Source organism: Salmo trutta, chromosome 16 (assembly GCF_901001165.1).
Source record: "Salmo trutta chromosome 16, fSalTru1.1, whole genome shotgun sequence".
NCBI classification, from domain to species: Eukaryota; Metazoa; Chordata; class Actinopteri; order Salmoniformes; family Salmonidae; genus Salmo; species Salmo trutta.
The window spans coordinates 53,353-68,159 of NC_042972.1; the positions used below are offsets into that span (position 1 = coordinate 53,353).

General features: G+C 42.7%; 1 protein-coding gene across 4 annotated transcripts in view; it reads left to right on the forward strand.

The window, feature by feature from the left end:
• Nucleotides 1–14,807, forward strand: part of pparg (peroxisome proliferator-activated receptor gamma) — a 92,754-nt gene that overhangs the window by 15,989 nt on the left and 61,958 nt on the right. For 2 of the 4 annotated variants that reach the window (XM_029692695.1, XM_029692697.1), the window contains exon 2: nt 4,482–4,595. The exons of the other annotated variants lie outside the window; for them this stretch is intronic. In XM_029692695.1, the coding sequence (XP_029548555.1) occupies nt 4,541–4,595 (55 nt within the window). In that variant the 5' untranslated portion in view covers nt 4,482–4,540. The remainder of the gene's footprint in view (nt 1–4,481; nt 4,596–14,807) is intronic. 4 annotated transcript variants of the gene reach the window in all.

A 14,807-nucleotide genomic window follows, 5' to 3' on the forward strand; every position in this document is an offset into this window, starting at 1 on the left:
CTCGTACCTCATCCCCCCCGACTCGTACCTCATCCCCCCCCCGACTCGTACCTCATCCCCCCCCGACTCGTACCTCATCCCCCCCCGACTCGTACCTCATCCCCCCCGACTCGTACCTCATCCCCCCCCGACTCGTACCTCATCCGCCCCGACTCGTACCTCATCCCCCCCGACTCGTACCTCATCCCCCCCGACTCGTACCTCATCCCCCCGACTCGTACCTCATCCCCCCTGACTCATACTTCATCCCCCCCGACTCGTACCTCATCCCCCCTGACTCGTACCTCATCCTTCCCGACTTGCTCAGCCCTTTTAACTAGTTCATCCCTCCGGACTCGTAGTTCATCCCTCCTGACTAGGTCATCTCTCCTGACTAGTAGTTCATCCATCCTGACTACTAGTTCATTTCTCCTGACTACTAGTTCATTTCTCCTGACTAGTTCATCCTTCCCAACTAGTAGTTCATCCCCCCCTGACTCGTACTTCATCCCCCCTGACTCGTACTTCATCCCCCCCTGACTCGTACTTCATCCCCCCCTGACTCGTACTTCATCCCCCCCTGACTCGTACTTCATCCCCCCCTGACTCGTACTTCATCCCCCCCTGACTCGTACTTCATCCCTCCCGACTCGTACCTCATCCCCCCTCATCCCCCCCGACTCGTACCTCATCCTTCCCGACTCGCTCAGCCCTTTTAACTAGTTCATCCCTCCCGACTCGTACCTCATCCCGACTCGTACCGCATCCTTCCCGACTCGCTCAGCCCTTTTAACTAGTTCATCCCTCCGGACTCGTAGTTCATCCCTCCACACTAGTAGTACTTCATCTCTCCTGACTAGGCCCACACTCCTGACTAGTTAATCCCTCCTGACTAGTTAATCCCTCCTGACTAGTTAATCCCTCCTGACTAGTTAATCCCTCCTGACTAGTTAATCCCTCCTGACTAGTTGTTCAAATCAAAGTTTATTTGTCACGTGCGCCAAATACAACAGGTGTAGACCTTACAGTGAAATGCTTACTTACAGGCTCTAACCAATAGTGCAAAAAAGGTATTAGGTGAACAATAGGTAGGTAAAGAACAGTAAAAGGACAGGCTATATGCAGTAGCGAGGCCATAAAAGTAGCGTGGCTACAAACAGACACCGGTTAGTCAGGCTGATTGAGGTAGTATGTACATGTAGATATGGTTAAAGTGACTATGCATATATGATGAACAGAGAGTAGCAGTAGCTTAAAAGAGGGGTTGATGGGTGACGGGACACAATGCAGATAGCCCGGTTAGCCAATATGCGGGAGCACTGGTTGGTCTGCCCAATTGTTCATCCCTCCTGACTTGTAGTTAAGCCTTCCTGACCAGTATTTCAGGTCTCCTGACTAGTAGTTCATCCCTTCTGGCTACTTTCTTATGACTAATAGTTCATCCCTCCTAACTACTAGATAATTTCTCCTGAATAGTTCATCCTTCCTATCTAGTGGTTCATCCCTCCTGTCTAGTGGTTCATCCCTCCTGTCTAGTGGTTCATCCCTCTGCACTAGTGGTTCATCCCTCCGCACTATTGGTTCATCCCTCCGCACTAGTGGTTCATCCCTCCTGTCTAGTGGTTCATCCCTCCTGTCTAGTGGTTCATCCCTCCTGTCTAGTGGTTCATCCCTCCTGACTAGTGGTTCATCCCTCCTGTCTAGTGGTTCATCCCTCCTGTCTAGTGGTTCATCCCTCCTGTCTAGTGGTTCATCCCTCCTGACTAGTGGTTCATCCCTCCTGTCTAGTGGTTCATCCATCCTGACTAGTAGTTAATCCCTCCGCACTAGTGGTTCATCCCTCCTGTCTAGTGGTTCATCCCTCCTGACTAGTAGTTCATCCCTCCGCACTAGTGGTTCATCCCTCCTGTCTAGTGGTTCATCCCCCCTGACTAGTGGTTCATCCCTCCTGACTAGTGGTTCATCCCTCCTGTCTAGTGGTTCATCCCTCCGCATAAATTTTTCTGCGTCATTTTTGGACAGAAAGTTTCTGATTTTTGCAATGTTACGTAGATGGAAAAAAGCTGTCCTTGAAACAGTCTTGATATGTTCTTCAAAAGAGAGATCAGGGTCCAGAGTAACGCCGAGGTCATTCACAGTTTTATTTGAGACGACTGTACAACCATCCAGATTAATTGTCAGAGTCAACAGAAGATCTCTTTGTTTCTTGGGACCTAGAACAAGCATCTCTGTTTTGTCCGAGTTTAAAAGTAGAAAGTTTGCAGCCATCCACTTCCTTATGTCTGAAACACAGGCTTCTAGCGAGGGCAATTTTGGGGCTTCACCATGTTTCATTGAAATGTACAGCTGTGTGTCGTCCGCATAGCAGTGAAATTTAACATTATGTTTTCGAATGACATCCCCAAGAGGTAAAATATATAGTGAAAACAATAGTGGTCCTAAAACGGAACCTTGAGGAACACCGAAATTTACAATTGATTTGTCAGAGGACAAACCATTCACAGAGACAAACTGATATCTTTCCGACAGATAAGATCTAAACCAGGCCAGAACTTGTCCATGGAGACCAATTTGGGTTTCCAATCTCTCCAAAAGAATGTGGTGATCGATGGTATCAAAAGCGGCACTAAGATCTAGGAGCACGAGGACAGATGCAGAGCCTCGGTCTGACGTCATTAAAAGGTCATTTACCACCTTCACAAGTGCAGTCTCAGTGCTATGATGGGGTCTAAAACCAGACTGAAGCGTTTCGTATACATTGTTTGTCTTCAGGAAGGCAGTGAGTTGCTGTGCAACAGCTTTTTCAAAATTTTTTGAGAGGAATGGAAGATTCGATATAGGCTGATAGTTTTTTATAATTTCTGGGTCAAGATTCGGCTTTTTCAAGAGAGGCTTTATTACTGCCACTTTTAGTGAGCTTGGTACACATCCGGTGGATAGAGAGCCGTTTATTATGTTCAACATAGGAGGGCCAAGCACAGGAAGCAGCTCTTTCAGTAGTTTAGTTGGAATAGGGTCCAGTATGCAGCTTGAGGGTTTGGAGGCCATGATTATTTTCATCATTGTGTCAAGAGATATAGTACTAAAACACTTTAGTATCTCCCTTGATCCTAGGTCCTGGCAGAGTTGTGCAGACTCAGGACAATGGAGCTTTGGAGGAATACCCAGATTTAAAGAGGAGTCCGTAATTTGCTTTCTAATGATCATGATCTTTTCCTCAAAGAAGTTCATAAATGTATTACTGCTGAAGTGAAAGCCATCCTCCATTTGCGAATGCTGCTTTTTAGTTAGCTTTGCGACAGTATCAAAAAGACATTTCGGATTGTTCTTATTTTCCTCAATTAAGTTGGAAAAATAGGATGATCGAGCAGCAGTGAGGGCTCTTCGATACTGCACGGTACTGTCTTTCCAAGCTAGTCGGAAGACTTCCAGTTTGGTGTGGTGCCATTTCCGTTCCAATTTTCTGGAAGCTTGCTTCAGAGCTCGTGTATTTTCTGTATACCAGGGAGCTAGTTTCTTATGACAGATGTTTTTAATTTTTAGGGGTGCAATCCTGTCTAGTGGTTCATCCCTCCTGACTAGTGATTCATCCCTCCTGTCTAGTGGTTCATCCCTCCGCACTAGTAGTTCATCCCTCCGCACTAGTAGTTCATCCCTCCTGACTAGTGATTCATCCCTCCTGACTAGTGGTTCATCCCTCCTGTCTAGTGGTTCATCCCTCCTGTCTAGTAGTTCATCCCTCCTGTCTAGTGGTTCAGCCCTCCTCACTAGTCGTTCAGCCCTCCTGACTAGTAGTTCAGTCTTCCTGTCCAGGGTTAGTCAAGCCATACTAAACCACACACCTCCTCCCTACTGCAGCACACAGTCAGCAGCAGCCAGGCCAGTAGGCTTCCGAACCACACAGAGAGCGGACAGGGTTAGTCCTGGACTTTAAATAACTAATAAAGAAGCAGTGAGATATCTATGTTCTAGATCATTCAGCATATGTAAATGAGCATTCTCCTTTACCGTATGTAAAGTAGGTAAGATAAGTCAGAGCAATCTGAAGTGGTTTTGATTCTGGTTTGAGTCAGAATGATACAAGCCTGCTGAGTTTGGTCGCCAGCCCTGCCTGTATAAGGCTTTGATCTGTTTCTGTCCTTGTATCTACCCCGGCTGGCTGCGTTGTTTCTGCTCTCTGTCTGTCTGGAGTGATGACTGAGATGTGTACCAGCTACTGGGTGAGTGGGCCTTTTCTCAGACTCTCGGGTCTATAGAGAGGCCACTGGAACGACCTTGGGCTAGTCTGATGTATTTTTGGGGTGCAGATTCAATGCTGGGCAGCTAGCCTAACACCTACATTTCAGCATGAATTGTAGTGCTCAGTGAGTGCAGTAAAAGTTCATTTAGAGCGGGGTTTCTGTTTTAGTTGTGAATCTGTGAAGATGAGCACGGAGTTGTTAATGAATGCAGTGAGACAGGTTCTTCTATGTTGACATGGCTTCTTTCTGGTGTTTCCATAGCTACTGCAGCAGTGATGAACTGTCTGGATTACCTGTAAAATTGTGCTACCATCTCTGTGATGACACCAAGTGTGGTCCGAGCACACACTGTCTCCGTGACTGACACCAAGTCAGGTCCGAACACACACACACACACACACACACACACACACACACACACACACACACACACACACACAGAACTGTAATGAAATGTTAGACCAAGCAGGAAACACCTTCAAAATGTTTTATTTTGTCTGTCCTATGTAAATAAATCCACAAGGGCATTTGAGTATATACAGCAACACTCTAAAATGTAGATAACCCTCAACATTCTATATTCTAGTTAATCTTGAATTATCTCTAGAAGGTTTAGGCCTTGATGTCCAGGGTTGAATCAAATCAAATCAAATATTATTGGTCACATACACATATTTAGCACGTTATTGCAGGTGTAGCGAAATGCTTGTGTTCCTAGCTCCAACAGTGCAGTACTATCTTACAATACGCACATCTAAAAGTAAAAGAATGGAATTAAGAGTATATAAATATTAGGACAAACAATGTCGGAGTAGCATTGACTAAAATACAGTAGAATAGAATACAGTATATACATATGAGATGAGTAAAGCAATATGTAAACATTATTAAAGTGCCGGGTGATTCCATGTCTATGTACAGTTGAAGTCGGAAGTACATACATACATACACTTAGGTTTGAGTCATTAGAACTTTTTTTTCAACCACTCCACAGATTTCTTGTTAACAAACTATAGCTTTGCCAAGTCGGTTAGGACATCTACTTTGTGCATGACACAAGTAATTTTTCCAACAATTGTTTACAGACAGATTATTTCACTTATAATTCACTGTATCACATTTCCAATGGGTCAGAAGTTTACATACACTAAGTTGACTGTGCCTTTAAACAGCTTGGAAAATTACAGAAAATGATGTCAGGGCTTTAGAAGCTTCTGATAGGCTAATTGACATAATTTTGAGTCAATTGGAGGTGTACCTGTGAATGTATTTCAAGGCCTACCTTCAAACTCAGTGCCTCTTTCCTTGATATCATGGGGAAAATCAAAAGAAATCAGCCAAGACCTCAGAAAAAAGATTGTAGACCTCCACAAGTCTTCATCCTTGGGAGCAATTTCCAAACCCCTGAAGGTACCACGTTCATCTGTACAAGCAATAGTACGCAAGTATAAACACCATGGGACCACGCAGGAAGGAGACGCGTTCTGTCTCCTAGAGATGAACGTACTTTGGTGCAAAAAGTGCAAATCAATCCCAGAACAACAGCAAAGGACCTAGTGAAGATGCTGGAGGAAACAGGTACAAAAGTATCTATATCCACAGTAAAACGAGTCCTATATCGACATAACCTGAAAGGCCGCTCAACAAGGAAGAAACCACTGCTCCCAAACCGCCATAAAAAAAGCCAGACTACGGTTTGCAACTGCACATGGGGACAAAGATCGTACTTTTTGGAGAAATGTCCTCTGGTCTGATGAAACGAAAATAGAACTGTTTGGCCATAATGACCATCGTTATGTTTGGAGGAAAAAGGGGGAGGCTTGCAAGCCAACGAACACCATCCCAACCGTGAAGCACAGGGGTGGCAGCATCATGTTGTGGGGGTTCTTTGCTGCAGGAGAGACTGGTGCACTTCACAAAATAGATGGCATCATGAGGAAGGGAAATTATGTGGATATATTGAAGCAACATCTCAAGACATCAGTCAGGAAGTTAAAGCTTGATCGCAAATGGGTCTTCCAAATGGACAATGACCCCAAGCATACCTCCAAAGTTGTGGCAAAATGGCTTACGGACAACAAAGTCAAGGTATTGGAGGGCCTTCACAAAGCCCTGACCTCACTCCTATAGAACATTTCTGGGCAGAACTGAAAAAGTGTGTGCGAGTAAGGAGGCCTACAAACCTGACTCAGTTACACCAGCTCTGCCTGGAGGAATGGGCCAAAATTCACCCAACTTATTGTGGGAAGCTTGTGGAAGGCTACCCGAAACATTTGACCCAAGTTACACTCAAGTAGCATTGCCTTTAAATTGTTTATGTAAACTTCCAACCCACTGGGAATGTGATGAAAGAAATAAAAGCTGAAATAAATCCTTCTCTCTACTATTATTCTGACATTTCACATTCTTAAAATAAAGTGGTGATCCTAACTGACCTAAGACAGGGAATTTTTACGAGAATTGAGTTTAAATGTATTTGGCTAAGGTGTATGTAAACTTCCGACTTCAACTGTATATAGGGCAGCAACCCCTAAGGTGCAGGGTAGAGTATCCGTCCTGTGATGGCTATTTAACAGTCTGATGGCCTTGAGATAGAAGCTGTTTCTCACTGTCTCGGTCGCAGCTTTGATGCACATGTACTGACCTCGCCTTCTGGATGATAGCGGGGTGAACAGGCTGTGGCTCAGGTGGTTGATGTCATTGATGATCTTTTTGGCCTTCCTGTGACATCGGGTGCTGTAGGTGACCTGGAGGGTAGGTAGTGTGGAGAGCCTTGCGGTTACGGGGGGTGCAGTTACCATACCAGGCGGTGATACAGCCCAACAGGACGCTCTCAATTGTGCATCTGTAAAAGTTTGTGAGGGTTTTAGGGGCCAAGACTAATTTCTTCAGCTTCCTGAGGTTGAAGAGGCGCTGTTGCGCCTTCTTTACCACACTGTCTGTGTGGGTGGACCATTTCAATTTGTCAGTGATGTTTACACCAAGGAACTTGAAGCTTTCCACCTTCTCCACTGTGGTTTTGTTGAGGTGGATAGGGGCATGGTCCCTCTTCTGTTTCCTGAAGTCCACAATCAGCTCCTTAATTTTGTTAACGATGAAGGAGAGATTATTTTCTTGGCACCGCTCCGCCAGGGCCCTCACTTCCTCCCTGTAGGCTGTCTCGTCATTGTTGGTAAACAGGCCTACTACTGTTGTGTCGTCTGCAAACTTGATTATTGATTTGGAGACGTGAATGGCCACGCAGTCATGGGTGAACAGGGAGTACAGGAGCACGCACCCTTGTGGGGCCCCTGTGTTGAGAAGCAACAGTGGAGTTGTTGTTTCCTATCTTCACCACCTGGGGGCGGCCCGTCAGGAAGTCCAGGACCCAGTTACATCGGGCGGGGTTCAGACACCGAGCTTAATGATGAGCTTTGAGGGTACTATGGTGTTGAACGCTAAGCTATAGTCAATGAACAGCATTCTGGATGTAGGTATTCCTCTTGTCCAGATGAGCTAGGGCAGTGTGCAGTGCGATGGCTATTGCATCTTCTGTGGCTCTATTGGGGCGGTAAGCAAATTGAAGTGAGTCTAGGGTGTCAGGTAAGGTAGAGGTGATATGATGCTTAACTAGCCGATCAAAGCACTTCATGACAGAAGTGAGTGCTACGGGGCGATAGTCATTTAGTTCAGTTACCTTTGCTTTCTTGGGTACAGGAACAATGGTGGACATCTTGAAGCACGTGGAGACAGCAGACTGGGATAGCGAGAGATTGAATATGTCCGTGAACACTCCAGCCAGCTGGTCTGCGCATGCTCTGAAGACGGGCTAGGGATGACATCTGGTCCGACAGTCTTACTCACATCGGCCACGGAGAACGAGAGCCCACAGTCCTTAGGAGCGGGCCACGTTGGTGGCACTGTTATCCTCAATGCGGGCTAAGATGGTGTTTAGCTTGTCCAGGAGCAAGACATCGGTGTCCGATGTGACCGGTTTTCCCTTTGTAGTCCTTGATTGTCTGTAGACCCTGCCACATACGTCTTGTGTCTGAGCCGTTGAATTGCGACTCCACTTTGTCTCTGTACTGACGTTTTGCCTGTTTAATTGAGTTACGGAGGAAATAAGTACACAGTTTGTATTCAACCATATTCCCAGTCACCTTGCCATCGTTCAATGCGGTGGTTCGCGCTTTCAGTTTTGCGCAAATTTTTCCATCTATCCATTGTTTCTGGTTTGGGTAGGTTTTAATAGTCACAGTGGGAACAACATCCCCTAAACACTTCCTGATGAACTGTTATTCTCAGAGGCTACCCGGTACATATCCAAGTCCGCGTGATAAAAACAATCTTGAAGCATGGATTCCAATTGGTCAGACCAGCGTTGAATAGACCTTAGCACGGGTACTTCCTGTTTGAGTTTCTGCCTATGGGAAGGGAGGGGAAAAATGGAGTTGTGATCTGATTTTCCCGAAGGGTGGGTGGGGGAGGGCCTTGTAGGCATCTCGAAAGGGCGAGTAGCAGTGGTCGAGTGTTTTTCCTAAGCGCGTACTACAGTCAATGTGTTGATAGAACTTCGGTAGCATTTTCCTAAAATTAGCTTTTTTTAAATCCCCAGCTGCATTAAATGCGGCCTCAGGATATGTGGTTTCCAGTTTTCATGAAGTCCAGTGTAGTTCCTTGAGGGCCGTCGTGGCAACAGCTTGAGGGGGATACACACGGCTGTGACTATTTATTTAACGAGGCAAGTCAGTTAAGACCAAATTCTAACCCTCTAGTCTAATAAAACACCCTGCTATAGCAACGTAACTAGTCTGGTAAAGCACACCCTGCTATAGCAACGTAACTGTAGTCTGGTAAAACACACCCTACTATAGCAACGTAACTAGTCTGGTAAAACACACCCTGCTATAGCAACGTAACTAGTCTGGTAAAACACACCCTGCTATAGCAACGTAACTAGTCTGGTAAAACACACCCTGCTACAGCAACGTAACTAGTCTGGTAAAACACACCCTGCTATAGCAACGTAACTAGTCTGGTAAAACACACCCTGCTATAGCAACGTAACTAGTCTGGTAAAACACACCCTGCTATAGCAACGTAACTAGTCTGGTAAAACACACCCTGCTATAGCAACGAAACTAGTCTGGTAAAACACACCCTGCTATAGCAACGTAACTAGTCTGGTAAAACACACCCTGCTATAGCAACGTAACTAGTCTGGTAAAACACACCCTGCTATAGCAACGTAACTAGTCTAATAAAACACACCCTGCTACAGCAACGTAACTAGTCTGGTAAAACACACCCTGCTATAGCAACGTAACTAGTCTGGTAAAACACACCCTGCTATAGCAACGTAACTAGTCTGGTAAAACACACCCTGCTATAGCAACGTAACTTGTCTGCTAAAACACACCCTGCTATAGCAACGTAACTGTAGTCTGGTAAAACACACCCTGCTATAGCAACGTAACTGTGGTCTGGGAAATGACAAGATTAAGACACAGTGCTGTCAGTATCAATGAGATGTGGTTCCACTGAAGGACTCCATCCTGCAGGAATGAAGGTGTACTCCACACACCACACTATAGACTACACACTACAGATGACACACAAGACTACACACTACAGACTACACACTACACACTACACACTACATACTGCAGACGACACACTACATACTGCAGACTACACACTACATACTGCAGACGACACACTACATACTGCAGACGACACACTACATACTGCAGACGACACACTGCAGACTACACACTACATACTGCAGACTACATACTGCAGACTACACACTACATACTGCAGACTACACACTACACACTACAGACTACACACTACAGACTGTACACTGCAGACTATAGACTGCTACCTACAGACGACACACTTCACACTACTACCTACAGATTACACACTTCACACTACTACCTACAGATTACACACTTCACACTACTACCTACAGATTACACACTTCACACTACTACCTACAGATTACACACTACAATCTACAGATTAGACTACAATCTAGACTGTAGACTCTACACTATATACTACAGATTACACAATAGACTACATACTAGAGACTACACAATAGACTACATATTACAGACCACGCACTAGATACTCCTCACTCCACACTATAGACTACACATTACAGATCACTCACTCTATACTCCACACACTGTAGACTACACACTGAAAACTACACACTAAATGCTCCACACTCCAGATTACACACAGGAGACTGACGATTACACACCATAAACTACACAAAAGACAACATACTACACAAGACTACAGATTTCACACTTCTAACTACACAATATAGAATACACACTATAGACTACAGACTAATAGTACACACTTTATAGTACAGACTACACACTTGACCACACAATATAGACTACGGACTACAGACAACACAGTACAGTCTACACATTACACATTACGGACTTCATACTTCTAACACACTACACAATATACTACACATAACAACTCACACACATTGCAATGTTGGCTCTCTGGATTGTATTTTCAAATTGTTATCACAGAATGTCAATTGTGAGTTTGTCCTGATGGGTGATCTGAATCAGGGCTGGCTAACATCTAGATCTGATCAACTCTAAATTCTGTGCAATACCTACAATCTCACTCAGATTGTCAACAGTGTATAACTAGGTTGAATATAAAATATCCTCTGAAATCCTCTTTGATTGATTTGGTCTTAACCAATACTCCTCATCGTTTTAATGCTTCTGGTATTTTTGCAAATTACATAAGTGATCACTGTGCTATTGCCTGTGTGAGAGATGGTAAAATTCCTAAGAAATCTCCACGCGTTATTACAAAAAGAAACTGGAAGCGGTTTGATATTCAAGGTTTTTTACATGCTGTATCTAGCATTGAATGGAATAGAATGGAATTAATCCCTGATGTTGAAAAAGCCTTTTCTTACTTCCATAACGCATTCCAGGATGAATGCAATAGGCATGCCCCTTTTTAAAAAATTCAGGATTAAGGGCAGAGAGAACCCTTGGTTTACTAAGGAACTTACAAAAATCACAAGGGAACGAAATCTGTGTGGGCTAAAGCAAGAGGGACTGCTTTGGCAGATGATTGGAAGGCTTTTAAACATCTTCGAAATATGGGTGTGGCTATGATTCGTAAACTGAAAGCAGACCACTACCTGAAATCTACTTCACAAAATGTAAATAATCCATCCAAATTTTGGCAAGTAGTGAAAGGTTTGGAGTGCAGAAAAGATACACAGCTTCCCAAATAATTGTTGGTCGATACACAGATTGTAACTGAGAGAACCTCCATTCTGAAAGCCTTGAATCAGCATTTTTTTAGATGTAGGCAGTTTATTTGAAAAGGTCGAAGGTATAATTGAGCCCCCTATGAATTTACCTGACACCCCTGTGCACTCCTTCACCAGGTTCTCCCTTTCATCCTTCTCTGTTTCAAAAGTGTGTAAAGCCCTGAAAGAAATTGATTTAAAAAATCCCCTGGCCCTGATGAACTAGACCTCCGCCTCCTACACCTAGCTGCAGACATCACTTAATATGTATTTTTAACCTCACGCTTGATGTTAAGGAAATCCCCAAGTTATGGAAATCTGCTTTTGTACTGCCTCTCCTGAAAGGTGGAGATCCTTCGCTACTTGACAACTATCGACCCATATCAAAATTGTCTGTACTGTCAAAGGTACTGGAGTCTTTAGTTAGTAGGCAGCTAAAGGCCTACTTCCAAGAAAACAACATCTTAAATGGAATGCAATCAGGTTTTAGGTCTGGCCACAGCACTGTTTCAGCAACATCCACTGTGCTCTTGATAAGAAGTTACATTGTGTGTCTGTTTTTATTGATTTGTCGAAGGCTTTTGACACCGTGGACCATGCTGTGTTAGTGCAAAGGTTAAATTGTTGTGGAATTACTGGTCATGCTCTAGATTTGATAGGTAATTTATAAACCAATCGTACACAATGTGTAATGGCGGATGGTTGTCAATCTGAGTCCATAGAGGTGTGCTCAGGTGTTCCGCAAGGTTCTATTTTGGGCCCACTGTTGTTCATTTTGTATATCAACAACATTGGGGATCTTATTGAAACAGCAGATGTTCATTTTTATGCAGATGATACTGTTCTTTATTCAAGTGGTAGTAGTTTATCTTTTGAAAATGCCCAAAGAGCATTTAACATCATACAACAGAATCTGTATGATTTAAAGCTGGTTCTAAATTCACGTAAAACAAAATGCATGGTATTTTCAAATGCCAGGCATGTTACTAATCATGTCATTGCTACATTGGCTGGACATACTATAGAGCAAGTTAAAGTGTACAAATATTTGGGTGTGTGGGTTGATGATAAGCTGAGCTTCACTGTGCCTGTAGAGAACTTGATAAGGAAGCTCAAGCTGAGAATAGGTTTTTATTACCGGCATAAGGATTGTTTTTCTCTGGAGGCCAGGAAGGAGCTGGTACGATGTACATTACTGGCGGATTTAGATTTTAGTGATGTTATATATATGCAGGCCTCAACCACTACCCTGACAGCACTTGATTCAGTATATCATGCAGCCCTCAGGTTCATTACAAATCAGAAACGTCTAACACATCATTGTGATCTCTACAGCGCTGTTGGCTGGTCGTCATTGACCTTGCGTAGGCTTAAACACTGGTATACACTGATTTTTATAAGGCCATATTGGGTAAAATGCCATTTCATCTCTGTTCTTTTTTAGTCAGGTCAGTAAATAAATATCAATTACGGTCCCATTCTCATTTGCTTCTAACAGTACCAAGAATTAGAATAGGTCATGGTAGAAATAGTTTTAGTTACTCAGCTCCGTGGTCCTGGAATTCTCTCCTGAACATTTTGTGATGTGATGATCTAGTTTCGTTGGTGGAGTTTAAACACTTGATCGATGTATATTCATAGAAGAGTGTAATTGTTTTTAGTCCAGCTGTTTTTAGTCAAGATGTTTGTGCTTTTAATGTAAAATGTTTTTGTTGTACTGTGTGTGTTTATAGTTGTGTTTTAATGTTGTGTTAGTGTATGTGTGTTTATAGTTGTGTTTAATGTTGTGTTAGTGTATGTGTGTTTATAGTTGTGTTTAATGTTGTGTTAGTGTATGTGTGTTTATAGTTGTGTTTAATGTTGTGTTAGTGTATGTGTGTTTATAGTTGTGTTTAATGTTGTGTGAGTGTATGTGTGTTTATAGTTGTGTTTAATGTTGTGTTAGTGTATGTGTTTTTATAGTTGTGTTTAATGTTGTGTTAGTGTGTGTGTGTTTATAGTTGTGTTTAATGTTGTGTTAGTGTGTGTGTGTTTATAGTTGTGTTTAATGTTGTGTTAGTGTATGTGTGTTTATAGTTGTGTTTAATGTTGTGTTAGTGTATGTGTGTTTATAGTTGTGTTTAATGTTGTGTTAGTGTATGTGTGTTTATAGTTGTGTTTAATGTTGTGTTAGTGTATGTGTGTTTATAGTTGTGTTTAATGTTGTGTTTAATGTTGTGTTAGTGTATGTGTGTTTATAGTTGTGTTAGTGTATGTAAGTTGTTTTGTCTGAAACGTTGTTCCCCTTGCTGCTATTGGACCAGGTCTCTCTTGGAAAAGAGATGTTATCTCAATGAGGAAAAACCTGTATAAATAAAGGTAAAATAAAAACAACTACAGGCTAAACATTAATATTAGACTACACACTACAGACTAAACACTATAGACTACGGACTACAAAATATACTACACATTACAACTACAGACTAAACATTAACATTAGACTACAGACAAAGCACTAGACTATACAATATACTACACACTACAGACATGACACTACATAATATAGACTAAAGACTACAGACTACACATTACAGATTAGACTACACAGTACCGACTACGCATGACATACTACACATTCGCCTTCACACTACATCACAATTCTAACTACACACTACAAATTACCACTACAGACGACAAACTACACACCATAGACTAGACTACAAACTGTGGACTACACATTACCACTACATACTGCACACCATAAACTACAGACTACACACTAGACTACACACTAGACTACACACTAGACTACACACTAGACTACACACTAGAGACTATACACTACAGACTAGTCATTAGACTATACACTACAGACTAGTCATTAGACTATACACTACACATTAGACTATACACTACACATTAGACTATACACTACACATTAGACTATACACTACACATTAGACTATACACTATACACTACACATTACACTATACACTACACATTAGACTATACACTACAGACTACACATTAGACTATACACTACACATTAGACTATACACTACACATTAGACTATACACTACACATTAGACTATACACTACACATTAGACTATACACTATACACTACACATTAGACTATACACTACACATTAGACTATACACTACACATTAGACTATACACTACAGACTACACATTCGACTATACACTACACATTAGACTATACACTACACATTAGACTATACACTACACATTAGACTATACACTACACATTAGACTATACACTACACATTACACTATACACTACACATTA